The sequence below is a fragment of the Ptychodera flava genome, chromosome 12, assembly GCF_041260155.1.
Source record: "Ptychodera flava strain L36383 chromosome 12, AS_Pfla_20210202, whole genome shotgun sequence".
In the NCBI taxonomy this organism is placed as follows: domain Eukaryota; kingdom Metazoa; phylum Hemichordata; class Enteropneusta; family Ptychoderidae; genus Ptychodera; species Ptychodera flava.
Genome location: NC_091939.1, coordinates 21,037,893 through 21,064,846, shown reverse-complemented (window position 1 = coordinate 21,064,846; position 26,954 = coordinate 21,037,893). Strand labels below are relative to the sequence as shown.

The 26,954-nt window shown below is 36.7% G+C and overlaps 1 protein-coding gene across 1 annotated transcript in view; it reads left to right on the top strand.

Moving 5' to 3' along the window:
- LOC139146178 (uncharacterized) overlaps window positions 1–26,236 on the top strand; it is a 37,441-nt gene extending 11,205 nt beyond the window's left edge. The window contains exons 9-36 of the mRNA XM_070717587.1: window positions 184–320; window positions 669–825; window positions 2,335–2,405; window positions 9,735–9,962; window positions 10,852–11,058; window positions 11,753–12,076; window positions 12,599–12,722; window positions 13,498–13,669; window positions 14,018–14,112; window positions 14,345–14,515; window positions 14,795–14,975; window positions 15,859–16,025; window positions 16,186–16,359; window positions 16,792–16,983; window positions 17,126–17,305; window positions 17,956–18,206; window positions 18,469–18,593; window positions 19,155–19,323; window positions 20,512–20,671; window positions 20,994–21,159; window positions 21,253–21,521; window positions 21,958–22,178; window positions 22,737–22,946; window positions 23,280–23,526; window positions 24,137–24,349; window positions 25,087–25,180; window positions 25,418–25,678; window positions 26,089–26,236. Coding sequence (XP_070573688.1) covers window positions 184–320; window positions 669–825; window positions 2,335–2,405; window positions 9,735–9,962; window positions 10,852–11,058; window positions 11,753–12,076; window positions 12,599–12,722; window positions 13,498–13,669; window positions 14,018–14,112; window positions 14,345–14,515; window positions 14,795–14,975; window positions 15,859–16,025; window positions 16,186–16,359; window positions 16,792–16,983; window positions 17,126–17,305; window positions 17,956–18,206; window positions 18,469–18,593; window positions 19,155–19,323; window positions 20,512–20,671; window positions 20,994–21,159; window positions 21,253–21,521; window positions 21,958–22,178; window positions 22,737–22,946; window positions 23,280–23,526; window positions 24,137–24,349; window positions 25,087–25,180; window positions 25,418–25,678; window positions 26,089–26,236 — 5,114 coding nt within the window. The remainder of the gene's footprint in view (window positions 1–183; window positions 321–668; window positions 826–2,334; window positions 2,406–9,734; window positions 9,963–10,851; window positions 11,059–11,752; window positions 12,077–12,598; window positions 12,723–13,497; window positions 13,670–14,017; window positions 14,113–14,344; window positions 14,516–14,794; window positions 14,976–15,858; window positions 16,026–16,185; window positions 16,360–16,791; window positions 16,984–17,125; window positions 17,306–17,955; window positions 18,207–18,468; window positions 18,594–19,154; window positions 19,324–20,511; window positions 20,672–20,993; window positions 21,160–21,252; window positions 21,522–21,957; window positions 22,179–22,736; window positions 22,947–23,279; window positions 23,527–24,136; window positions 24,350–25,086; window positions 25,181–25,417; window positions 25,679–26,088) is intronic.
- Window positions 26,237–26,954: the final 718 nt, after the last annotated feature.

The window sequence follows — 26,954 nt, the reverse complement described above, 5'->3', positions numbered from 1 at the left end:
AAACTACCACAACTGTGAAATAACATTTGCAAAAATTCAAGAACTTTGCCACAGAATAGTCTGCGTTTAAATATCAGCAAGAAATCTGACTCCAATAGAATGTTAAGCTGGCAGCATTAAGGTATAAGGTAAATGGCAAAGGACTGGAGACGACATGTATTATTTTCATTATCTTTACGGTAGCTCTGCCTCCCATTGATGATATTGATCTAAAAGCCATGACTCTAGGAGAACTGGAGAGATTATTAGACCACCATCTGATTGATGCAGAAGTCGTCACCAGTCTTCTGAAGGAACTTCGACAATTCTACCAGGACCTGGTGAGTTATTGTTATCAGTCAGGTAGTGTGATACCTGCTACAGTTTGAGATCTTAAAGACTGTAAACTCTGGCATATTGTACGTTCGGTGAGCGTGATGGGTTTGAGAAACTAGCCTGTCGCAATGCCTCTTCATGCATACTGTTTTCAATGCAATGGTTCAGTCTCTCTTTTTTATACAGTCATGCCAACACAAATGTATATGCATAGTTTTTTGCACAAATTGGATTGTTTCCTGTAGAACTGTTAATAGATTCTTTCTGTGAACATGTTTCCAAATAGAATGGAATATTTTTTTTGTGCAACAGTCAACGTAATGATAATTAAATTTCTATTTTTAATTTTTCAGTTGAAAGAAAAAATTGATACTGCTCTTTCTGGCCAATTTGATGATATCTTCCGAAACTACGATGTACGACTCAGGGGAAGTATTCACTTTCACAATGGAGTAAATTTTTTTGAATTACGAATTATAATCATGGTTGGACCTATCCCACTGCCGTTAAGTAAGTTAGATTGTCTTGTCTTGTTACCTTCTATCACACAATGAATTCAAGGTATTTTTACGGGGCTGCTTGAAAAGATTTTTATGCAGTGGTACAGCTTTTATTGTTAATTACTAGATTAGGTTTGGTACTTTTTTCCAAACTGCTTTTAATTATTATCATATCACCAGCTATCAGTTTCACTATTGAGACCTTATACACAAACATATCTAAACCAGAGAAGGGGCAACATGGACATCCATCAAGATGTGACTTATGGTTGTGTATATGGTCTCACCAGTGAAACTGATAGCTGCTGATGCAATAATAAAGCAGTTTCCAGCAAAAAGCACACTTCGTCTGATATTGTTTTCGTCTGTCAAATGTTGCTGCAAAATTAAAATTTAAGACTAAAAGGGTACTTTGGAAACACATTACCAAACCTAAGCTAGCAATTATCAAATATACAGCTGTACCCTACCATCAAAATCTTTTCTAGCAGCCCTGTAAAAACCCTTGAGAAATTGTTGTCAGATGGTGTTTTTTTTGCATGGAAATGTGTTATTTTAATGCCTTTTGAACAAAATGCATTATTTTGAAGGAAAAATTGGAGTTTTCATCTGCTCCCTGCAATTTCAAAATATCTCCTCCTGCCTACTTAGAGTTTTCCCTTTTCCTCCGTTGTCACCTGAACATCAGAAAGCTTTCCCTTTCCCGACATGAACATTCCAGACACCCATCAAACCACCCTCTCCATGCATCATGTCTGTGCCCTCCAAACCTCTTAAACTACCCAAATAACACCTTTTGACTATCCACTTTACTTCTTTCCAACTAGTTAACTGGGAAAAGAATAAAATTTCCCTTCCTGACTACAAGAAAAATGACCAATCCACCTATTCAATACCTGACAAAATGCTCCAATTGTCAAAACAACTGGGTACTTATAAACACTTTTTTGCAAAGAACTTTGTTTTGTGAGACTGGACAGTGTAGAATGCTGTAGCAGTAAGTCAATTGTTCCAATTTTTTTAACGTAAAACAGACAATTATTTTAAAGGGCGGTGGTTGTCGCGCTGCGCATGCTCGTGAGGGGTCCCCCTGTTGAAAACATATCCAAGAACCTCCACACTGAGTTACGTTTTGATTACAGTGTTTGCGATATTGCCACTTGTTGAAACGGCAGCCAATCTGTCACAAGGATACCCTAACCAAAGCTAACATGTAATAACAGGTCAATTAATGTGAGTTAAATATCTCCTGAATATTGAACAGGAATTATACGCTGTATTCAGATCACATTTGACCACGAATTTGGCTCGGCTACTATTATCCCTTGAGCGTACTTGAGAACACTGACCCGTACGCGTGTTTATGCCTGCACACTATCAAATGACTGGGCTCTTGTCCACAAAATCAGTAGTAAAACCAGAGCTTTTATTTCTAGAGGCCCAACAGGAGTAAAGTCTTAATATTTCTGGCATTTTAAAAGTAAATGTTACATAATTTCATGCATTTTTGTATTTATAGTATTTGGAGCTGGTGGTTCATTTGCCATTACGTTTGCAGCTGATGTCAAACTTCTCTCAATGACAGCTGGTGTAAGTCAACGTAACTTTTTACCTGTAGCCTCTTTCATACCCACATAACAGTATTATATGATCTTCAATTGGAAAGGTCACTGCTGCAGTAAATGCTATAATAATATTTATGACCCTTAGTTATACAGGTTTTGCAGACCAGGGCTGTATGACAGAAGGGCCCGAGCGTGCCGCACAACCAAGGTCTGCAAAACCTGTATTAGGGCCATAAAGGTTTTATCATACCTTATGGAACAATATTTTGCAAATTATCTAGGTATTTTGTAAGGTACAAAAGGTTAAATATGCGTCATCCACTTGGACAGGATGGCAATCGCAAAGCCGCATCCCTCTTGTCCTTGCAGACTGATATGCATGTGACCTCATTTTTGTTTATGTTTTGCCGTTCACGAGCTGCAGAAATGTTGTGCGTTTCAAATACTGCTCAGCTTACAACCCTATCAAGAAAATTAATCAACACTCGACACTCACGCTGGCATTTGCCAAATAAAGTTTTGTGGATATTCTCAACTTACACATACCGGTACACACACATATCAACACAGACACAGACAAAAGTTAAGCATTTGAAACCAGGTCAATTTATATTTTACCCTCTCAGGCCTACCCCTAAAACACCCTATATATAGCGGTTGCTCTGGTAGGTTACTAGAGTCAGGCATGAAAGGGTTTATGAACATATATTATTTGTAACAATGTTTAACTGTAACAACAAACAATGTATCGTAATTTACTGTCAAACTGTTCATTAGAAATACGTTGTACAGTTCACTGTTGCCAATTCTGGTTGCGCACACTGAACATATTACTCACTATCAGAGTCATACATCACAAAGGATGTTTTCTTGGTTGGAATATGGCATTCGCATGTGATTGTACAATTGTTGAACACTGTTGCTGGTGACGGACGAGACCACTGTAGTTAGTAAGGATGAATCTGGCGTCATATTAGTCCCCACAGACATCGTCCTGGTTAACTTATAGATTTTGGTCATATACATGTGTGCATGCATCCGTCCAACCGTTGACACAAATTTCTCAGAGATGCCCAGACCACTTTCTTTCAAACTTGGTACAAGGATTACTCCCAATGTCATACACATGCACATGGATTTGTTTCACAATATGATCCAATATGGCCGCATGAGCGGGCCCTTAAAATCCATTGGTCATATGCTAAGGTTTGGTAATGCTGAAAGTTTGATGAGCACATAGTCTGGTTATTAGCTCATTTGCACATATAATGGATTTCTGTCATTAGACAATAAATCAAAGCTGAATATATTTTTAATTTTATCAGACCTCCTAGGTTTGAGGTTCATTGTTATATGGAGATTCAGATATGCTGCAAATTTGATGAGTGTGGTATGTTTACTAGTCCCCACGGACACCGTCCGGGGCTTATACCGGTAGGTTTGTCATGTCTGTGCGTCCGTGCATGTGTGCATCAGTGCGTCCGTCCGTTCACGCAGATATCTCAGAGATGCCTGGAGCGATTTCACTCAAACTTGGTACAAGGATTACTTCATATGTCATACAGATGCACGTCGATTTGTTTTGTGATACGATCCAATATGGCTGCCAGGCGGCCATTTTATTACGATTTTTTCATGTACAGAGCCATTACTCAGGCATGTTTCAACTGATTTTATTCAAACTTGGTACAAGGACATTGACCAATGTCATAGATATGCACGTCAATTTTTTTGTGATACGATCCAATATGGCTGCCGTGCGGCCATGTCGGGCCATTTTTTTACGTTTTTTTTATGTACAGAGCCATAATTCAGGCATATCTCAACCAATTTTATTCAAACTTGGTACAAGGACATTGACCAATGTCATAGCTATGCATATCAATTTGTTTTGTGATACAATCCGATATGGCTGCCGTGCGGCCATTTTGTTACGATTTTTTCATGTACAGAGCCATAACTCAAGGCATATCTCAACCGATTTTATTCAAACTTAGGACATTGACCTACGTCATACATATGCGCATTGATTTGTTTTGTGATATGATCCAATATGGCCGCCATGTGGCCATTTTATTACGTTTTTTCATGTCAAGAACCATAACTCAGACATCTATCAAGCGAATTTATTCAAAGTTGGTACAAGGAGATTGACCAATGTCATACATATGCACTTTAATTTGTTTTGTGATACAATCCAATATGGCTGCTGTGCGGCCATTTAAGCCATAACTCAGGCATATCTCAACCGATTTGATTCAAAGTTGGTACAAGGACATTGACCTATGTCATACATATGCACATTGATTTGTTTTGTGATATGATCCAATATGGCCGCCATGTTGCCATTTTATTACGATTTTTTCATGTCCTGAACTACAACTCAGACATGTATCATGCGAATTTATTCAAAAGTATTTTTATCACAGACCTAATGAAGAGGACTCTATATTCTCTCTGAAGACCTGTAATCAAAGTACCCATTAACAAGTGGGGACTGTGTCATCAACGATGACTTGTTACTAGTTCATTTGGATATTTAATGACTTTCTGTGATTAGGCTGTACATTAAAACTGAATGCACTGGATTTGAACAGGTACAACAGTAATGAATGACCAATGTTAACCCTTAAAAATTATGAGCATAATAATTAAGGGGCATCAAGCTTGTGTATTGAATGAATGCATTGGTTGGACACCTTCGTTTTGTTTATTTTTGCTTCTATACCATGTTTCTTATGCATTCCTTTTTGCACATATGTTTACTTAGTGTTCCTTTGATTTGCAGTCTTTTCCAATGTAGCCGTGATTCAATATGTAACATTTCCTTTTTTGAAAATACCTAAGAAATATTCCTCTTAGTTTCTGAATGTTGGCTTCATGAACTTTGGGATTTGTCAGTATGAGTTTATGTGATATGTTGACCTCCCCTTTCATATGTAATCCGTGTAAATATTCTTTTCTCATCCTGGATCTATTGTTTTTGAAGCTCCTGGAAAAAATGAATCTAAAATGTGAGATGAAGTGTATAGCTGCAGTAACTGTGTCAGGACACTGACCCACATGTCTTCTTGATATTATTATTCCAAACACATACTCAGCACATACATCTCTTTCAAATTTTTGGAATATCAAAGTTCCTTTTTCCTGCAACTATTTAGGTATTTTCCAGTTTTTGTTCTGTTTGTTAAATATTGTCTTTTTATTCCAAAATCATGGTCACATTGTGAATTTTTAACCTAGCAACGTATATCCTGTATATCACCATGTAATGTACATTGGTATTATTGACAAATGAATTAAGTCCAGACTAGAATTTATTTGTCAACAACAACATTGCATTTTGTACCCATTGCTGAATGTGTTTATAAGGCTTGTACTTAGTATCAGCAATATACTTTTGGGTGAAAAATGGGAAAATGCTTCATAGAGCAAACTATGATCAAAAAATATCACCATAGGTTACTGTACAGCTTTTGTCCCATTTCATCTATTCCTTGTATCACCACCAAATAGTCCTTTCCATTTTTCTAAAACTAAAAAAACCTTTCCATTCTGTCCTCTGTGAACTTAATGAAGCATAATTTATTTTGTATTTCTGTAGGTTTCTATCACACCACAAGTAGGTTCACATGTGTATGGTGCCATTGGAGGTAGTTTTGGCATGTTTCGTGCTGAACTACGACTGACAGGCTATTTAATTACTGTGAATTTTCCAACCAGAGCTGAGTTGCAATTCAATCGTTTCCCACTTACAACAAGGCGAGTGGATTATCTTGTTGTTGACACTTCTTATGTTTAGCCTTACATTACATTTTCATTACAAAACTAATCACAATGCAAGTTTAAGAAAATGTTTACTTTTTATTTCCCAGTTCCTCAGAAATATTGTTTTAGACTTTATTATACTCTTAGAAACTTACCAACATTGGGGAATTCAACCAATTTTTCGTTGCGAGATAATTGTCTCAAAAACTGCTTGCCAAAGTGCTTTGAAACTTGTTTTGCAGTTTCCTGGGGATGTTTGCAGTGAGATTAATTAAGCAAATTATGACACTTGTGCTGTGTTGTATACTTTCAAGATATTTTAATTGGCCTTCTTAATTGCAAAAGCTTCTCAAAAACCTGCCAATATGATATCTTAAAATCTGACTGGGAGGTTCTCAGGTTTTTGTCTCAAAGTTTTGAAACTGGAAAAATAATGAATACTTCATAAGGTTTTGAGAGGGATATTTCTCTTATTTAAATAAATTTTTTTCAAACTATCAGTGATGTAAAAAGGTTAAAAATTGGCGTGCTACTGTGTTTTCAGCCAGATTTTTTCAGGCTATGATGAAATCCATTTACTGTGATTGTACTTTTAGATTGTTTTCATCATTTATAGTCATAAAGCTCAGAAACTCTTTTGTCTAATAGCTTTTAGATTAGGTTTAAATGTTTCAATAATATCATCATTAGGAATTGATGAAATTTTGACAAAATAGAGAACATGCACCTGAAGGTAGTTTTGTAATTTTTGGTAAGAAAATATTTCAGAAAATATTTTCAACAAATTTTAAGTGTTTGTCTTGAAATTTGTATCATTTTTCAAGGTTTTTTATTTATAGATTTGTTAATCCAAACAAACTAACAGCGTAACCCTTTCCTCATAAATTATGTACATAAAGGCTGCTTAGTAGAGCAATATGTATAAAATATAAACATACATATTTTTTTGCCTAAATGGGAGCGTATGCCATCATTGCCAGCTTTTCAATACTGTTCATGAACATTATGAAAATGAAAATTGATAAGGTGCTGAAATTTCTGATCAGTAATATTGTTAACCCTTTGGACCCTTCCTTTTCTCATCAAAGTTCAGCCATCTCATAACCTGTCACCCCTTATTTCCTGTAAATAGGGCCACAGTCACCATTGATAACAATGGTTCGGGCTAAACCATGTTAGTACAGGTAGAAGGGTTAAAGTAATGAGGGATGTACCCAAATTTGTAAAATGATCAAAGGGATTGATCTCATTAAAAATCACTTCAAACTCTCTGTTTTATCATTTATTATTCTCAGTATCGTTAATGTTTCATTTTTATATTATTATTATTGTTATATAATTGTTATTGTCCGTGAACTATTGCAAGATTTTGTAAAGAGGCGCTGGGTAGTATTCAAAAGGAGGTATTTGAATATGTGAAAGTATTGACCAACCACTACCTCTACCTATATGAATTATGCTGTCTTTTTCTGTGTGGTGTGATTTTACTTGCAGCATTCGTATGGATACAAATTTGGTTCCGCTCCAACTAGAACTCCGTGCTATTCTGCTCTTTGAAATTAATTTGAAATTCAAGAAATTCACAAAAATAATAATAGATACCCGATTATGGCACTACACCACTCGAACAATCAAGGGAACCCTTGTGAACATAGGAGTTCTGGAGCGAGATGATACGCCACCTGTGTTTAAACCCATCGTTGATACACCGGTAAGGGATGGTGATGATCAAGATCAGGGTTGTGTTACTAAAGATAGCAAATGTGAACACATCATTCTGCTTCCCTTGTGTTTTGTGCATGTGTGTCATTACAGTTTGTGGTTGGATCCCTCCACGTTATTTGTACTATTTCAACCATAACATCAATAGTACCACTTTTTATCACCGTACTCGGTGCTCACCCGGTACCTGTATTAGTTCTACCAAGGCAATCGCACCGGTGACCCGTACTATAGAGCTGGGCGAGAGAGAGGGCACATAACTAGTTGGCGTCGTTTTATGTTGTTGTACTGTCCTTTCAACACGGCGATAACTTTTAGTTTTCTGTTGCTTATTAGTCCCCACGGACACCGTCCGGGGGGACTTATAGGTTTGGTCATGTCCGTGCGTGCGTGCGTGCGTGCGTGTGTGCGTCCGTCCGTCCGTTCACGCAGATATCTCAGAGATGCAAGAAGCGATTTCATTCAAACTTGGTACAAGGATTACTACATATGTCATACAGATGCACGTCTATTTGTTTTGTGATACGATCCAATATGGCCGCCAGGCGGCCATTTTATTACGATTTTTTCATGTACAGAGCCATAACTCAGACATGTTACAACCGATTTTATTCAAAGTTGGTACCACACTCGCAACTCTCTCAGTCCTCAGCGATATCATTCAAGATGTGGTCACCGTCAAACCTTTCAACTCGTCATTGACTGCATTTGTCTTATATGGGCTGAAGTTTTGTGGACAATGCAAGAAACAATTAGTGTGTGACCCTACTAAAATCGCAAACTTTATTGTGCAAACACTCCTGGAAATGGAATTTTTCAACCTCAAATACTCTTGGAAAATGGCAAAAAAACTCATGGAAAGTCCTGGAATTTTGATTTACTTAGAGTGTATGAATCCAGTACAGTCGGCGAGTGTGTTGTTCGAGTAGACTGTTGATGTTATCAGATGTTTTTATCTTACACAAACAACAGGGTCTCTGATCATGAAAGCCGCAATTTTCAGTCCCAGGTTCTCGCCTTAGTGGAGTTCTCCTCCCAGTCAAACACTTGGCCAGTACGATGTTTGATTTCTTTTATATTAATTACACAAACTGATCTCAACCTTTTGTCACCTTTTGCTAATCCTGCAAACAGAGTTTACACAAGCGTTTGATTATAGTAGGCGGGTGTGCTCATTCTTGATTAGACTGTTGATCTTATCAGGAGTGACTAAAACTACACCAGGACAGTGTTTAGCTTTCTTTCAGTCAGAGAGATATCTTACCCTATAAGTGAGGTTCATGTGTTACAGTACCTGTTCTCCAAGGCAGTGTGAAATCTGTTAAGTTTTATTCACATTAAACATTCACATTCACATTACAGTTATCTATTTTTAACTCACATAACTTTGAACGAGTAATACAGTAAGTAGAAATGTTCTACTTACTGTATTACTCGTTCAAAGTTATGTGAGTTAAAAATAGATAACTGTAATGTGTACTGGTGTTCACTTGTTATTTAATTTAATCTATTGTTATACAGCGTGTGTAGCTGTAATCCACTGTAGTATGCATAATTTCTTAATTAAGATGGCATATCTAAGTATTACAACACCTAGTTGTTTGAATGAGAAATAAACATCATGCATTCTCTGCACACATTGTCTTACATATCAGACACTGAAACGTAAACGGTGAGGGTTACTCAGAATCAGGCAGTAGCACTGCAGTACATAGCGTAGTTCACCTTAGAAATTCTGTCATGTGTATATTCAACAGTGTCCAAATTTCCATTCATCCATGTTTCCCGCCTTGGCTGATTTCATTCAAATTTGTCCAAAAGACGTATGATACACTGTATCTTATACAAACATATACCAATTTAGGCCGTTGGTAAACGTTCTGCAACAGACTACAGCCAAATGCATGAGAGAGGCTGCTATGTGAAACAAATAGAAGGACGTGACTACACCGACCCTGCCTTTGAACTGACGCTCGCTGTTGAAGATGATCGTAGTGAAGTGGAAATGACATTCTGTGTGGGGACCTTCAAGGGTGGATGTGATATCATGAGAAATGAACCAATGGGTGGTCCTTCTGTCATTGTTGCTAAGGTTAGTAAGAATCACACTATTTGTAATTACCATATTTCTTTTATCCCTTTCACCCCAGGTTCCCTCTGTGGAGATCTGACTTTACGATGGAAAACAATGTGATTGGTTCAAACCATGGTGGTTAAATGATTAAAATCAATTAGACATGGATTTCATGTTTGACTGTTGATGCCAGGAAATGAATTCAGTCTGTGAGATACACATGTCATTACGGGAAGGCTCCATTACTTAGGAATACCCTTCCCTATGAGGATCAATTTCACAGACCTGCCTTTCCTACAATGGCACACAACGGCACCAGCTGGATTAGATAAACATAACAATGGAACATTCACACCTTGAGGGATTAAAAGTCTTCTGTTTGTCACCCGAGTTGGTCAGGCAAGGACTCCGGTTTCAGGTACCATGCAAGTTAATGCAGTCTTCCCCTAGTGTACATGTACCATCTGGTACATGAAGTTAACATTATGCCTTCTATCTTGTGTAATTAACTTCTTAGAAACCAAATGCTCTCGGAGGTGCCCTGTAGATTACTAGTTTCTGTGCAGTTGATACCAATCATATCTTACGTACCAGAATCAGTATTAACTTTTCATTCTGATTTGAAAGTCTGATGGTCAATTCTGACACTCTGAGTCCAGAAGCTCATTACTGTCACCTATTATCATTAATGATAAAGTTATTCTTCACTGAGGTAGTGGTGTTTCAGATGGATGGATGGATTTCAAATAGACATACTGGCAGTGCTGAACTGGTAAATTTCAATGCTGTACCTCCAGACTACTGAAACATTCTTTGAAATTGAAAATCAAAAATCTTAAGTGACAGTTGTTTTTGATTAATGTGGTTTCACAAGTGTTAATTCTTGCTTGTTTTCCCTTCCATTTAGATACTTAGAGGAGGAGTTCCTCTATACTTCACAGTGACTGCTGTCAATTCTGCCAAAGCCTCTACCAAGACAGTCTGCCAAATATCAACTTATGATTCTACCCTGCCAGCAGGACGTGTGACGCCTGACTTCCTGTCTACTAGCCATCCCAATATTTTGAGAGCTTCGTCGTTAGCTCTTGATGATTCACCAATATTGCACAGACAGGTCTGTTTATTCTCAAATCAGTCCTAAAGATAATGAAATGTTAAACATCGTTTCTTTTCACCTCAGTTGTCCAAAAACAATTTTTCTGGTCATTTTGCTGAAATTTAGGGTATAGCCAAAATACAAGGCTTCTTCTTCAGTACTCCAATCCAACTACAAAGTATTGGGACCTGACGATGAGACATTTATATTAGGTTTGGACTTAATTTACATATCTGAATAGTCTGAGTATTGTAGGGTTTGCCTGACTGAAAAACTATCACCCAACACTTAGATGTATCATCTTTGCTTTGTAACCTTAGTGATGTCATTGTGCGTTTTTGTCTCATGTTTGGGACTTCTCAAAAATTTCGTTATTTTATTGATCTTACAATGAAACGTTCTACGTAAATTAGTCCAGATGTTCCAGTTTATTCCTGCCTGTTTTCGAAATTTGAATACTGAAATGTAACAGACGTTACATATAAAAGCCTTGGGGATTTATGTAAAGGCACTAGAGCTTAGTGATCAGAAATAGTGATATGATTTCATCTCATATGTTGACATTGCAACAGTTTTTGCCATTTGTTATGGTCAAATCCTGAGCCCAAAATCACGTTTAGATAATCATATTGCTGAGCAAATCTGTTCTAATGATTTTTCCTTTCTTTTTACATCAAGTTATGTTTCTTGTTTCCTAATTTGAACTTTGCAGGAAGCAATTGGCTTTGGTGAGTCAATATTTGGTGATCAGGTGTTTCCATGGACAGACTTTGACCTTGACAAGAATGCGCATGAAGTTGAGATTGGAGATGATCCCCTTGGAACCAAGAGCCTGGAGTACTTTGCAGCACCACGACTTGGTCGTCTCAGATCAGTGTCCCATCACACCAGAAACTATCTGTATCCTCAGAACTGTGCCAAGGACTGCCTAGCACTGCCGCCGACTAAGTGTCTGAGTTTCAACTACGACTATGGTGACAGCGGATTGTGTGAACTCCTTGAAGAAATTGAGGGTTATGAAGTGGAATTGCATGAGGCAAGTTTAACATCATGAAGAGCCTTTTCAATAATCTTCTTTTTCTATCATACTGTTTGATGATTAACATAATACTTTTATATATTCATTATTTATTTGTATTTATTTTGCTATCAAAATAAATTTATTTATTTATGTATTTATTTTTATGGATGTATATTTATTTAGTCGTTTATCATGGCCTTGTTAACCCTTTGAGTGCTGTAATTTTTCCCACCAAAATTTTAGCGCAACATTTTACCGATTTTTATGAATTTGTCTGAAATTTAGTTGATAATTTTGAACCAAATGGAAAAATGGGCTACAGTTTTTTATCAAAATTTTGGCAAAAATCTGAAAAAATTGGCTTTGTATATTTTTAAAGGCGACAAAGGGTAACAAAGTGGTGTCAGCTTAAGGAAAAGACACAAAATTAGAATAACTGTGAATTCCCATAATTATTGTAGTTTTGATAAATTAAACACTTTTCAGTAATACATGCGTGTTTGTGATACTGACTGATATTGTTTTCTTTTCGTGTAGAATGGATATTTCTACAACTTTGAGCGTCTTGGCATTGGACACACCGTTGAGTTCGCGCATGATGATGTGGAACTGAGACACAATGATGTTCAGTATTTCAACATGTTTTTCAACAACTCACTTGGTAGGAGGTTACAAGTTGTCCATTGAAAAACCAATTTCTTAGGATACAAAACTTGTGTTACAGCTATTCCAAATACAACCATTTTCAGTAATAGAGCGCGAAGCCACTGCAGTGAACTGCGATAAAACTGCTCACACTAATTAGTTTCAGCTGTAGCCAGCTGGCAAAGTCGACAACATTGTATGTCCCATGCAGACAGTTTGTCTGGGGAAGTTGAAATAAAAAAGATTTGTACATGGACCAGTGCATGGTAATGTTACATTGTATCTTAATCTTGAACACAGGGTGCCAATCGTAAACTCTCATTTACACCCGAGCCTCAGACAGAGCTAGTTTTGCCTTTGTACAAGCAGACTTTTTGTCTGTATCAAGTAGCCTTGTTCAACACCAAAGTGGCCACGGCTACAGCTGAAACTAATTAGTGTGAGCAGTTTTATTGCAGGTCACTGCAGTGGCTTCGCGCTCTATTAGTGAAAATGCTTGTAATCAAAAGTGTTGCAAAAGAAAAATCTCATGTAGTTATGTATTAAACAAACTTAAATACCGAATATGAACTCTTTCACAGCTTACAGATTTGATCATTAACACCTATATTCCTGTCTTATAGCTGCTCTCTGTAACACAGAAGTTGAAAATAATTGCAGATTTTAAACTGAATGAAAACAACATGTGCTAGATGTCACATTTAATTCACCAAGTTGAACATGAAGGTTAGATGAAAACGTTAAGAACTGTGCTTGTTTGTGCTATTATGCCAGTGGTTTTTCATTTGTAGGTTACAGCCATATCATATCATCAGAAGGGATCATCAGTGACTTTGTACCACCGGAACCAGGACCAATTGACAATGCAGAAATTGATGAGATCTTTCACGAGACATGCACTGAATACGTACCTGATGAATGGAAGAATAGGTGTATTGAAGAAACACCACTGCGAAATCACAGGTTAGTGATGGGTTGACAAAATCTCGCTTCAGGATCTGTTGGTCTTTAAATTCTACTCAGATAATACTTCCTCATTAAATGGATGTAATAGGTAAGGTTCGAAAATTATATGTAATCTTGTTAAATTAGTGTTTTCATATTAGCAGGTCAACAATATTAGTGGATTGATATGATGCTGCAATCTGTAACATTGAGATTGATTCCTTGTTTAGCCAGTGAATTTAATCTCTTGGATGTATCATAATTATTATTTCCACCAAGTTAGACCTGGAGTGACCATGAAGTATCTGCACAATACACATATGCGATATTCGTTCAGTGTTCCATTTTTTTTCTTTCATTGGTAAGATCCATTATTGATGGACCTGGTTCCAATTGTGTCTTCAATGGACATGAACCAATGCATGATATGCTGTACACCAGGGCCAATAAGTATGCTTCAGGTGAGAATTCTCTGTTTTTCAGGCTTTTGTGCAAAGTTCATAAGCATGGTATAATACCTTCATCAAGTTTCATTTCCCAACTCCTTAAAAATGTGCTGTAAGTACATGTTAAGAAATTTAATTTGCGAAGTTATATGTTACAAAAGACTTGAACAGACTATAAATTAAACAAATGATCCTCTGCACTAACTAATTATGTGTATTCAACCATCTTTTTTTGTATGAAATGTAGCCAATTGGGATGGTTTCCGTGACAATGAGACTGGCATCTTTGGCTATACCTGGACAGTTGGGTTAACACCATGTGAGGATGATGTGCACCCACACAAAGATCCACACTCACATCTCTTTGATGAAAGTGAATGGACTCACACTGGAATTGCTCAGCCTCTAAACTTGGATGGTACGTTTTCAGCACACTCAGTTGACCAGACAGAAAGTAATCACAAAACTGAACAATCTGAATTAGGTGATGTTAACATGACATGGCAAGTGATCAAGCCCAGTGCAGTTGAACTGTGTGACAAACAAAGTCATCCTGACAGCAGAAGTGCCTTGTCAACAAGATCTTATATGATTGGAATGTTTTAATTTGAATGTGAAAATATTCTTTTGGAGTTAGTTATGCAAACATACTGGATATGTCTCAGCATCACTTAGTTGTACAATGTTGTCTTTCTAGATGGTGTTTACCATGTCAGTGTGAGAGCCCTCAACAAGGTGGAGTTTGGAGGACCCTTAGCGACGACAGTGTGTCACACTACATCATACATCATTGATAACACAGCACCATTTGTAAACCATGTACATCTGGCAGAATATGATGAATATGCTTGCATTATATCAACGTTCTTCAATGTGAGGTAGATGGTAGTGTTTGTTCAACAAATTTTCATCTTGTCTTTGTAATTATTGTGAATTTGCCAATAAGCTATGATGGGTAATCACAACTATATTAGTTTCATGATTAGAATATTAATACGATTCCACATGTACAAGTGTGAAAAATTCTGATCAATAGAGTATCTTTTTTACTGACTCATAAGCCAGAAAATTAAGCCGTGGTTAGAACCTTTCAACTACTTATCAGAAGTTAAAGTTCAACCATCTCAGCAAAGTCAACAACCAAGCCCACCTGAGGAAAAGATTTTATTCTCTAGCAGAAATATGACATAATATTGGTGTTAATGTAGTTCCCATATTGGATTTTAGCATGATGTATTAGAAACACAGATTTAGAACCAATTATTACTCTGCCTTCATGTACCTAAATTTCATGAAGGATAATACATAGCCTTTAAGTAGATAGATCCATCAGTATGTCAAGTGTTCTTTCCTCTAGTTTGTGTGCACATTGCATCACAAAACATCCTAGAGAATTGTTCTTCAATGTGAATAAGATTTTCGTGCATATTCCAAATTTACGAGAAGTTCCTCTATATAATACCACTCTTCTTTATGCAGCAATTTGTGTGATGACGGTTACTTTGATATCCTTTGACCGACAATTGTGTGGCATGTTGCTGTTGGTTATGTATAGTTGATCAAAAGTTAATCAGCTGGTTCAAAGTTTGTTGAAATTTCTTCACCTCTCAACGAAGACAAATAATCTCAACAAAATCAATAGAATGAAGTTGTGTGACTGCACATGTTGTACTCTCATCACATGACATTAGAGTAAAATAAATTCTATATAATCTGAAAAGAAATATCTAAAAATTGTATAAACTATATTTTGTCTTCCAGTGATCCTGATTCCAACATTAGAGAAGTTGACTTTGGTCTGGGCAGAAGCAATCGTGATACTTATCTGCTAGGATGGCAAAGATATGATGATAAATCACACATCACAGTAGATTATTGTATTCCAGATGGTATTCCAGCATGGATTAAAATCAGAGCCATAAACAATGGTGAGCTTTGTGAAATACTTGTTACTTTACAATAGAACAGTCTGGATCAACTATCATGCCCAGTGATTAGAAATTACATGCTAATGCTGTTGCTTATGCTGCTGCCTTGACACTATTGTTGAAAATGTACACTTAAACTTGTATACTCATTGTCCTGCAGTTGATCTGCGTACTGTGGGACATTCTGATTTCCCAATCATCGTGGACACCAGTCCTCCAATTGCTGGTGATGTCTTTGATGGTCCAGATCATGGGATCGACATTGATTTCCAATCTTCGTCCAACAGAATCTGTGCCAACTGGCAGAACTTCTTTGATCCAGAAAGTGGAATCAGTAAGTTCAAAAACCCAATGTTTGAAGAAAGATAAAAGAAAAGTTACATTTTGATTATACTGAGAGAGACTACCACCCCAAGCAAACCTGATATATAAACCCATTTGTAATTTGTTTTAATAAAATCTAATCTTCACAGCATACCATATAGTATTTCCAAGGTTGTCAGTATTTCATCAAAATGTCCTTTTTTATTCTAAATTTTTGAAAAGAAATAAAAAAATTATTTGTCAATGCCTTTTTGAATATCCTTCAACCTTTGAAATGAATACTTACTATATCAACCTATACCTATACTACCATTCCCATTATTTGCATATTGGTCCAACCAAGCCATTGAAATCAGTGGAATTTAACCAAAAGCAGGCAATGCAATGCAGTTTTAACTATTTAAGTTTATGTGAACAATGCTTAGTTTTCCTAATTTGACAGGCAAATACATTTTGGGAGTTGGAACAGCACCAAATACGGACAATGTTGTCAGTTTTCATGATGTCGATCACACGGTAACAGTTGGCTGCCATGACGACATGATCCTTACTCACAACACCATGTACTACTCCACACTCTTGGCATTCAATGCTGGACACAGGAGACTCAATACATCTGTTGTATCAGATGGAGGTAAGTGTTTATCACTTTCTGTTGTCAAATTTCTTTGACACCAAGTGGTAGATGCAGCTGGGCAGTATTAACTCAGTTTCACATAGATTCCAGCAAAAGAGTAAAAGTGACATGATTTTTACTGGGACTTTTATTTCTGTAGTTCTGTTTGATGCAACAGCACCGGTAGAAGGTGAACTTAGAGATGGATTGGATCCATCAGTTGATATGAAGTATTCATCAGAGACGGCTACAGTATCTGCTAACTGGAATGGTTACACTGATCCAGAGTCTGGTATACTCCAGTATGATGTCAGTGTATACAGACATTCTGCTCAACAAGGTTAGCCAACGTTAGGTCATTGTGTGAGAATGTCACAATTTTAAATCGCTAAATGATAAGTTTTGATTTGTTGTTCAACTGGGTTGGAAACCAAGTCTGCCTGCCCAGATGATTTACACTGCTTCTTTCTCGGCCAGTTGATCAAAGATGTTGAGCATTACACTTAACTGCTGAGGATGACACAGTTTACATTAAACAATTTTGATATTCCCTCAAACAATAAAGTTGTTATGATATCAAAGGCATTGTCAAAAGAAATAAATTTGTCCTTAATGAGCAATACCAATGTTTGTTTGCCTGGTTGTCAAACATCCATTGGTTATCATTTTAGTCTGTGGCAGGAAAGTACGTATTTTACTTTGAAGCGTATAATGGCTTGATAAGTTGAGGGACTTGAACCCCAAACTCAAAACTCTTACAATTCAACTTTGTTTACATTTCTTCTTAACAAAATCTGTAAAATCTTATTCAAAATTCCACCAATGATAAAACTGTTACCATACAAACACTTTAAGAATAAAGGAAATATTTGTCATTTTTTGTAATTTCATTGGGTTTGTACAAACATGTTCAATTTTCTCTGCCTATATGGCTGAGAACTCTAAAGTATATAAAGTAATTTGACTGAATATTGATTCTATCGTTATCAGGTAATGGCACTGAAAACAGAACATCTGAACTGATCCATGAGGCAGAGTCTGTGTCAGCAGACACTAGTTTTATCAACTGGCATCATTTCCATCTACATCATGGAGACTCTGTCTATGTCAAGTTGGATGCCATTAATAAGGCAGAGAGTTCAACAGTCACAATGTCTGACGGCTTTGTCATTGACACTACCAACCCTGTGGGACATTACTTAGGTGATGGTCCAGTTGAAGGAGAAGACAGACAATATTCTGTAAGTAACAAGCGTTGAGATGGCATTGACCCTTTGACCATCATTGTTTGGCTCAATTTCATTGTTCTTAATTGTAGTTATGGACCTGTTCACAGGTAATTGGGGTGAACAGGTTAAAATATCTGTGAGTTGACTGCAAAGATTTAAATTGTCAAATAAATGATCAGGAATAAAATTTAGAATTTAATCTGAATAGCGTCCGTATATTTGTTTGTATTGGTAACTGCGCAGTCATACTATGTATATTTTTATACTCAAATAGTCCAGCACATCTCAACTATCTGCCAACTGGGACTTTGAAGATCCTGAGTCTGGTATTGAATACTATGGAGTAGCTATCTATGAAACCCATGGTGGAACTAGAAGACAAATAGAACCCAAAGACAGGTAATGAAAACAATGGTCTCTCTTACTTTCCTATCAGGCAACAATTACTTGCTAGTAATGCTATGATAATCACATTCAGTCATTGTAATCTGTAGTGCTATGATAATTAAGTGATTGTTGATTGTGTGTACTTCTATGACATGTAACCATTTTCCTTTGTCCTGCTTGGACAGGTAATCATTAGTCACTTTGAGTATTGCCACAGGTCACTCAAACAGCTTTGACAGGGTTGTGTTCTCTTGTATGGCTTTAATGTATCTTGGTCAGAGGAATTAGCCACAACCAGCTATGTTAAAGTCACAGATTTTGCCAAGACGTTCGGCTACACACAGTGCTCTGGCAGCTGGTCTTTCACTAGCAGTATTTTACAAAATGACATTCAAAGAAACTTATTTGTACCAGGATAGCAGTACAATGTCTTTTGGTTGAACAAGAGTTGATACTGGTTTTTAGTTAATTGCAGTGTGAAAGTACCACTACGACATCAGTATCAATAGAAGCTATCTCATGTATTTATAAACTAACAATACAGTTACTGTAATCACCTCCTCTACATCATAGGAATGAGTGGTTCACAGTTCCAAGCAGTACGTCAGTGTGGATGTCAGAAGATAATTTATCACTTAAGATTGGTGGACATTACAGTATCAGAGTATCAGCTGTCAATGGTGCTGGATTAACAACAGTACACGATACAGATGGTGTTATCATTGATCCGTCACCACCTGTGGTAAGATCAAATGTATACTCCACTTACCCTGGCTACTCAAATCACTCAGGTGGCAGCTCACCATGTTTTGAATTAAGGTGGTTGGAAAGGCTATTTTTGCACCAATTCTTTTCTCAGAGTTAATGTCAAGTTTCAAGTGTTAGAATCAAGATATTTAGTTCCAATTTTCAGGATAACTCCCTCAGTTAATATTTTCTCCAAAGTATACAAAAATTGTATATTTGCAGCCATGATTCTGAAATATGACACCAGTAAATATTAAAATTTAATTTTTCATATTTTTTTTACATATTTGAATTTAATAATAATTGGATAGTATTAATATTACCAATTTAGTTATAAATATGTTGACACTATTTATTGTAAGATTTGTACGGCAGGATTTGTAAATAAAATTTGTTTTTATGATTTTACATGGGTTTATATATCAAAAAATTATTAAAAATTCTTTCAAATTTCAAAATGTGATTTTTCAAAAAGTACTTCAAATACAGGAAAATTGTGCCATACAAATCTTATCTGTAACCTTGTTAATAGGCTGTAAAAATTCCATGTCCATATCTCATTTCAAAGTTGGATTAAATTGGTATACAATTTATGTAGGAAAACTGTTATTCTGTCAAAAATGTTGAAAACAAGCCATATTTGCACCCCTCTTTTGAAGTCATAGAGCAGTGTTTTAGGGTTAATCTCACTTTTGACACCTCTTTGACACTCAAAGAATCTAGAAATGCATTTACAATAGCAGTCACTCACTCTGAATGCCAGCACTGCCTTGTCAAACTTTCCTGAAAAACAGCAAATAATGACTTTCCCTTTTCAAACATTTTATTAAAAGCTAGGGGACCTCTACCATAATTAATACACTAAGGACTCCCCAACTTCTTCTTATTTGGTCAGTTTTTCAAAAGTTTTAACAGGCTATAACTCTGCAATGCCTTTGTGCCCAAATGTCTAGTTTTTTTTATTCCACAGAGAATGTTGACTACTTTTATATTTTAATAGTTTTGTTGAAATTTATAACTGACGCTCTAGCCTTTCCAACCACCTTAAACAATATCTCATCCTCTCATTTATGGATGTTAGGCTATAGAGTGCCATCCTAATGGAGCCTTTGCTCATCTGACTTTTATCCTGTCCACACTGTGTTTCTGAAAATTTTAATGTCTTATGTCTTATTTACAACAGATGAGATCTGTGTATGTTGGTGTCCTGGCTGGTGAAAGTGAGGAAATATTTGATGGTTTTGTCTTGACAACTGATGAGAATGGTATCCTAGCAACATGGTCAGCAATTGATCCAGAGAGTGGTATACTGGCATACTGGGTTGCTGTGGGAACCACTCCAGGTATACACACACTAACACCCAATTTTGAAAACTGGCATTCCAGTAGCTACTGTAAGGAATTCCCCAACGTGCGTCATATACGGGAAAGCTGCAGGCAAAATCCTGCAGGTGATAGACTTTTGTAACTCAGTGGAAACCTTTGTCAACAGTTTGATTGAAATGGCAGTCAACCATACTATAGGAAAAACAAGATGGAAAATAGGGAAAGGTTGGTCTTGAGTGTGTTTTACCATTAGATCAGTGCTGAATATTTTGATTTACCAAGTTCTGTATTATCAATTAAAATGGTGAAGATGTAAATAGTCCATTTTGTTGAATGCAGGTGGGTTGGAGATCAGTGACTATCGTAGCATGGGTGTGAAGAAAGATGGATATATTGATGGTTTAGAATTACAACTTTATGATGATGCAAGCCAACAACCAATCTACTATGTCACTGTCAAGGCGCAGAATGGAGCTGGTGATTTCTCAACACCTAAAATCTCAAGGTAAGATCACCAAGTTTTTTTCTTCCTCAGAAATTTCAGTTTTGATGTGACCTGATAATTTCATGTTACAGATTTATCTTTTCCTGCTCTCAGTCCAATCAAAGTCTTACAAGGTGACATGGCTGGTATTGTGGATGATGGTCCAGACACAGACGTCATTGGTTCTGACACAATCAGTGTTGATGTTGAATACCAGAAAGAAGATGGAGTTGTAACTGCACAGTTCCATGGATTTGAAAGTCAGATTAATGGTATTGTACACTATGAGTGGGCTGTTGGTACAGAACCAAGGAAAGATGATGTACAGCCATTCAGCAGTGCAGGAATTGTTGTCTCTGATCAACATGACAACCCAGGAGAAGGTATATGTTGAATTTTTTTAAACATACCATTTTCAATGAAAGAGGAATGATCAACTGATATATCTGAAAATCAAGTTTTGATCTACAGTTAATAACACTAATTAACAAGTTTGATTTGTTCCTCAATACAAAATTCTACGTGCTGTAAAATGCACTCCGAATCAAATGAAATATACTGTGGTGTATCCCATTCAGTTTTTGGTCGGTATAACTCATTTCAAATTCTGAAGTATGTGTCATAACTACTCAAGGCCTAAACATGAGCAATATTTAAGTTACATTGACAATTTTCAGTTAGCTCCTCATCAGAAATAAAACTCTCTAGAAAGAGAGATGGTAGGCTTTGAAGTTAGAGTCTCAGTATTCACATTTGTTTCATGGTATCATCATCAAGATTTTTGCCACATAACAATGGTATATTTTTAAAATTACACAGGTCTGAGTGGTTCTGGGAAAGCTCAGTCACCTTTGACCCTAGAAGGTGGCACCACCTACTACAGTTCAGTGAGAGCCATCACTGGTGCTGGTGATGTCCTTGATTCTGTATCTGATGGCTTTACTGTGGATTTGACAGCACCAGTCATTACCATCAACAGTTTGGGAGTGTTCTCAAACAATGCAAATGTCACATTGGATGTCAACTCTGCTCATTATCAGGTAAATATTTCATTCATAATTTTGTAAACATTAGAAACCTGTCCAACTGCTACCTGGACAGCTGTATAAACTGCATGTACAGTGTAGCATCCAATCAAATGTGAGACATTACAAGATGCCTTTCAACTGGACATCCCAGCCTGTAATTCAATGGAAGCTTGACAACATGAATGTGAAAAGATTTTGTAAGTGTTAGTGATAATATCATTTGGAATCACTTAATCTTTGCATAGAAGTAAAATAATGTGATTTTATATGGTTTGAAAATATATTGTCATATTTCCTTATTCCTCCTAGGTTTTGAGCAATTAGTACAAATTTCTTTGGGGTTTTTATAAGGTTGTGTATCTGACCTGTTGATTGTCATTGTTATACCGGTACAGCAATTTCAGGAACCTGAAACTAGGGTTATTCTCTAACTGTGATTGGCTTTTGGAAGGGAGTTAATAGGAACAATGAGTTTAGGCAAATCAATTGGCTACAGGCTTCCAAGACACTGCCCATTAGCCCCATTCATATGTTGCCTAAAAACAGATGTTGTACATTTTGTGTTTGCAGGAGTCTGTTGACTCTTTGTCTGCAGAATGGAGCATCATTGATGAAGAGAGTACGATCCAGAATTCCAGTTTCTCTTACGGTAGTTTCCCAGGTGCTTCTGATATCTATGACATCACTGATGTTACTGATAGCTTCAGTGTCGCCAATGGTCTAGTCAAACCAATAGCCAATGGCAAACCAAATATTTTGACACTGATGTCTCAGAATGAGGTAATTCACTCCATTCCTCATTATTGCACATTGATTTGCCATTTCATGAACTTTAATTACTTTATTATGAACACTTTGTTTCACGAACAATAACAGTGTAAATAACTTTGATACCTGAGCTTTTCCTATGTACATTTACAGTATCTGTATGTTTTAATTTAGTTTCAGTCAACCTTTAAATAGATCTTTTTTCTTTTTATTAATGCACATTGCAATATTTCCACCACTGAAATCTAGACCTCAGTTTAACTTTCAAGTATTTTACCAACAGCAGCTGTATGACTCTGTTGATGGTAACAGTATATTTTTTACCTCTTTTGATTGTTTTCCCAGGTTGGACTTGAGAGTCAGTCAATATCTGGCAGTGTGACTGTTGACATCACACCACCTGTAGCAGGAGTTGTACATTGTCCAGAATACAGTGTAGCAGTTGATGAACTGTCATGCAGTTGGAGTGACTTCTATGACAGTGAAAGTAACATTGCTTACTATGAACTTGGCATTGGCACGGCAGAGGGCGATGATTCATTGTTTCAGTTTAGCAGACTTTCTGCTGACACAACCAGTTACAGAGCTAGAGGTTTGTATTTTTCAGCTTGAAATTTACTTTCTGTATAATATGTCAGTGTGCAACTATAAAATGAACTGCCAGAAGTTTACCATAGCTAGGTTCACTAAATGTGATTTCTGACCAGTTATTATCCATGATCGATTCACTAATACTACCTTCTTCTTGCTGTCTTTACCCTCTGCCAAATGGTTTGGTCCATACCCATTGGTGTCAATGGTGATTGCAGGCCTGTTTACATGTTATTGAGGCTGAACAGGCTAAGCCACTAGCACTTTTAAACATCTTCATCTAAGTCAGTTTACAATGATATGTGAGTACAAAACTTGGCAAAGGCCATTTTAGTACCAATTCATGTCACCAAACAGAAAGAAATGGCCTCATAGGGTGATATGTGTGAGCTCGTCATTATCATTAAAACATCATAACTGCTGTCAACACCTTGTCGTGGCATTTTAAAATTAGACATCACATGATATAAAATGATATATTTTGTGATATCATAAGAAAATTACATTGAATCATCGCCTGTCAACTTTGATCAGTTTTTTGTAATAAAAGGTTTCAAAATTTGTATCTATTTGATCAATTTTTAATCATTTATCTATTTATTTATCAACAGACTTAGAAAATGGTGGACTACAACACAGCGGTAGATACTTCACAACTGTGATAGCATACAATGCTGTTGGTTTGCAAGCAAGAGCATTCTCTTCTCCAATAATTGTTGATGGTACTCCGCCCATTGCTGGTAAAGTTGTAGAACTGACAGGAGTGGATGACGTTGATGTGGGCGAAAGTTTGAATTCAAAGACAACTTGTGTCACAGAGGAAGGTAAGTGCAAACAATAGCCTCCATTACATACAAGTTATGGGCTGAGGCTAGAGAGTAGCCAATCTCTGTCTCTGAATGTAAGACTTTGGTAGGTAGGGATTCATTCTTCCTGATGCTAGTAGGTCACATATATGAATGTTTTACACTAGACCATAGTGTTGTGTTATCAGATGTGATCCTTGCCCAAACTTTGTATTGAAAAGTATACTTTAAGCATGCAAAAACCCAAAACAAGGTATACTTTTTAAATTATATAAATCCTACTTCACCTTGGAAAAATTGTGCCAAAATGCTGGACCTTGTGTGTTAAAGAAGCAAGTACCGATATATTTAATGTACACATAATATATGTACAGAATCATGCCACATGCTAATAGACTTCATCTTGTATGTTTTGTGTATACATAAAATGTACATAGCACCTCAATCGGACTTGGGGTATAATTTTTCCATACATAAATCATACATAAATTGAGCAATGATGCCACCAATGTACAATGAAATGTACTTGCTGTTAGGTCAGTAAGTATAAAGCATCCATGTAATAACTGCTTAATGTAGCATCAAATCCTACATAAATTAAAGTATATAGACATCATTCATACTTACACTATGCACATGCCCTCTTCACACATGGGCCAGATAGTCTTTTGGGTATACACAAAGTATACTTTATGTGGGTTAAGTTTAAGTAAGGGGAGTCCTTACCGCCTGTACCTTTGAATTTCATTTAACAGAGTGTGATGTGTTGGATGTAGTGTGTCAGATATCACTGACACAGATGTCTGTATCCTGGCAACCATTCACAGATCCAGATACACCCATCACTAGGTAAGTTCACATTTGTTTATGTTGAACTTGCTGTCATTGGTAAATGTCACCAAATTTCTTTGATATACTTCCTGAGTAACGCTTTCTCTCTTTTTTCTTGTTTGTTCTCATATCATTATGATACTTCAACTAACATTCAGCACCAAAAAATTGAAACATTGGAAGTTGAAAACAAGTGGTTTTAATGATTATTCTGGTATTGTTAGAAGTAACTGATGTGTGTGTGCTTCTATGTAGGTACCAAGTTGCACTTGGCACAACGCCCGGTGGTGTCCAGCTGAAGGATTTTGAGGACGTACCCATTGACTCCTACCACTATGTCTTCCAAGATTTGGACCTGAGCTCTGTGAGGATTGCCTACGTGACTGTGACAGGGAGCAATGCAGCTGGTTTGACGGCCACAGCTGTATCTAATGGTGTGTTTATCAGTAGAATCAGTCAGGGACTGCAGCCTCTTGGGAGTAACTATGTTTGGGATGGAAACAGTGATCAAGATCTGTGAGTTGAATTTCATATAAATCATTTACAATGATATACAAAATTTGAACAAAGGAGTCATTTTGATTAAAAAAAGAGTAATAACTTTTTTAAAAATTACCAAAACAGTGATAACATAAGATAATTTGGCTATTTTATGCCTTCACCACCATGGTTTGACCCAAACCCTTTGTTATCAATGGTACAGGTGGCCCTCCCCACATGGCATTGGGGTGAACAGGGTAACCTTTTATGTTTCTATCTTATACATGCCTAGGAGTACCAGAAAATAAGTATTTGCTAAAGTCGAAAACATTTTTATAGATTGCACTTTGTTTTATTCTAGATAATTGGTAGAATATTTATAATAATTGGCATGAATATCACAGTTAATAAATGGACATCAATATCTCTTTACAATTCTTCCACAGTGACTATCAGGAAAGCAATGATGTAATAAGTGGTCAGTGGGACTTCAGTGGTGATCCATGTCCAATAAGTAAATACGAATGGTCTATCATGAGATTTGATGGTATTGTGGTGCAACCAATGACAGAACTACCAGGGGGTAGGTGCTAACACCCATCAAGGCTTTTTGTAAAGTCCAGTGAAGTACCATGGATAATGCAGCAGTCACACGGGTTCACTTGTTACAATTTTTGCCTGAATATATTCTGACATAATACATCATATGTGTGCCTCTGGTAGTATATGTTGACCAAACAGAATGGCTTTTTGTTCTCAAATATGTATAACAATGCATTAAATGTTTCTTATAAGTGATGTATTCAATGCTTTGCTTCAATATAGTTTGTGTGCGATGTATGATAGTGTGTGTGCGAGCGTGAATAAAATAATCGCAATCATACCAATCCGTAATCCAATGACACTAGGTCAAAATTTGTAAGACAATAGTTGTAAACATAGACACAAAACAGCACAGAACAGACAGTAAATAGGCGGTACACAAACAAAGTCAAATTCATGAAAGAAAGATATATGGACCTCTGGCCAAAAGACCAAGAAGTGATGTCAGGTGTTCGAAAATAGTAAGCGCATCCTGCCCCACATGTGGCACCCGCCATATATCAATCTGTAAGTTGGTAGGTAGTGGTCACTAACTAAGGCCCCATGTCACCAGTGCTATCAGTGATCATTTGTCGAAGAGAGATATTGTATTTATCTACCAGCTTGCGATACCTACCAAAAAAGCGTTTGAATGTAGAGACAAGTCTTGCTCAATGCTTCACGAACTCTACAGCGAGTAGAGAGGTCGCAGTCAGAATTGTAACAACTT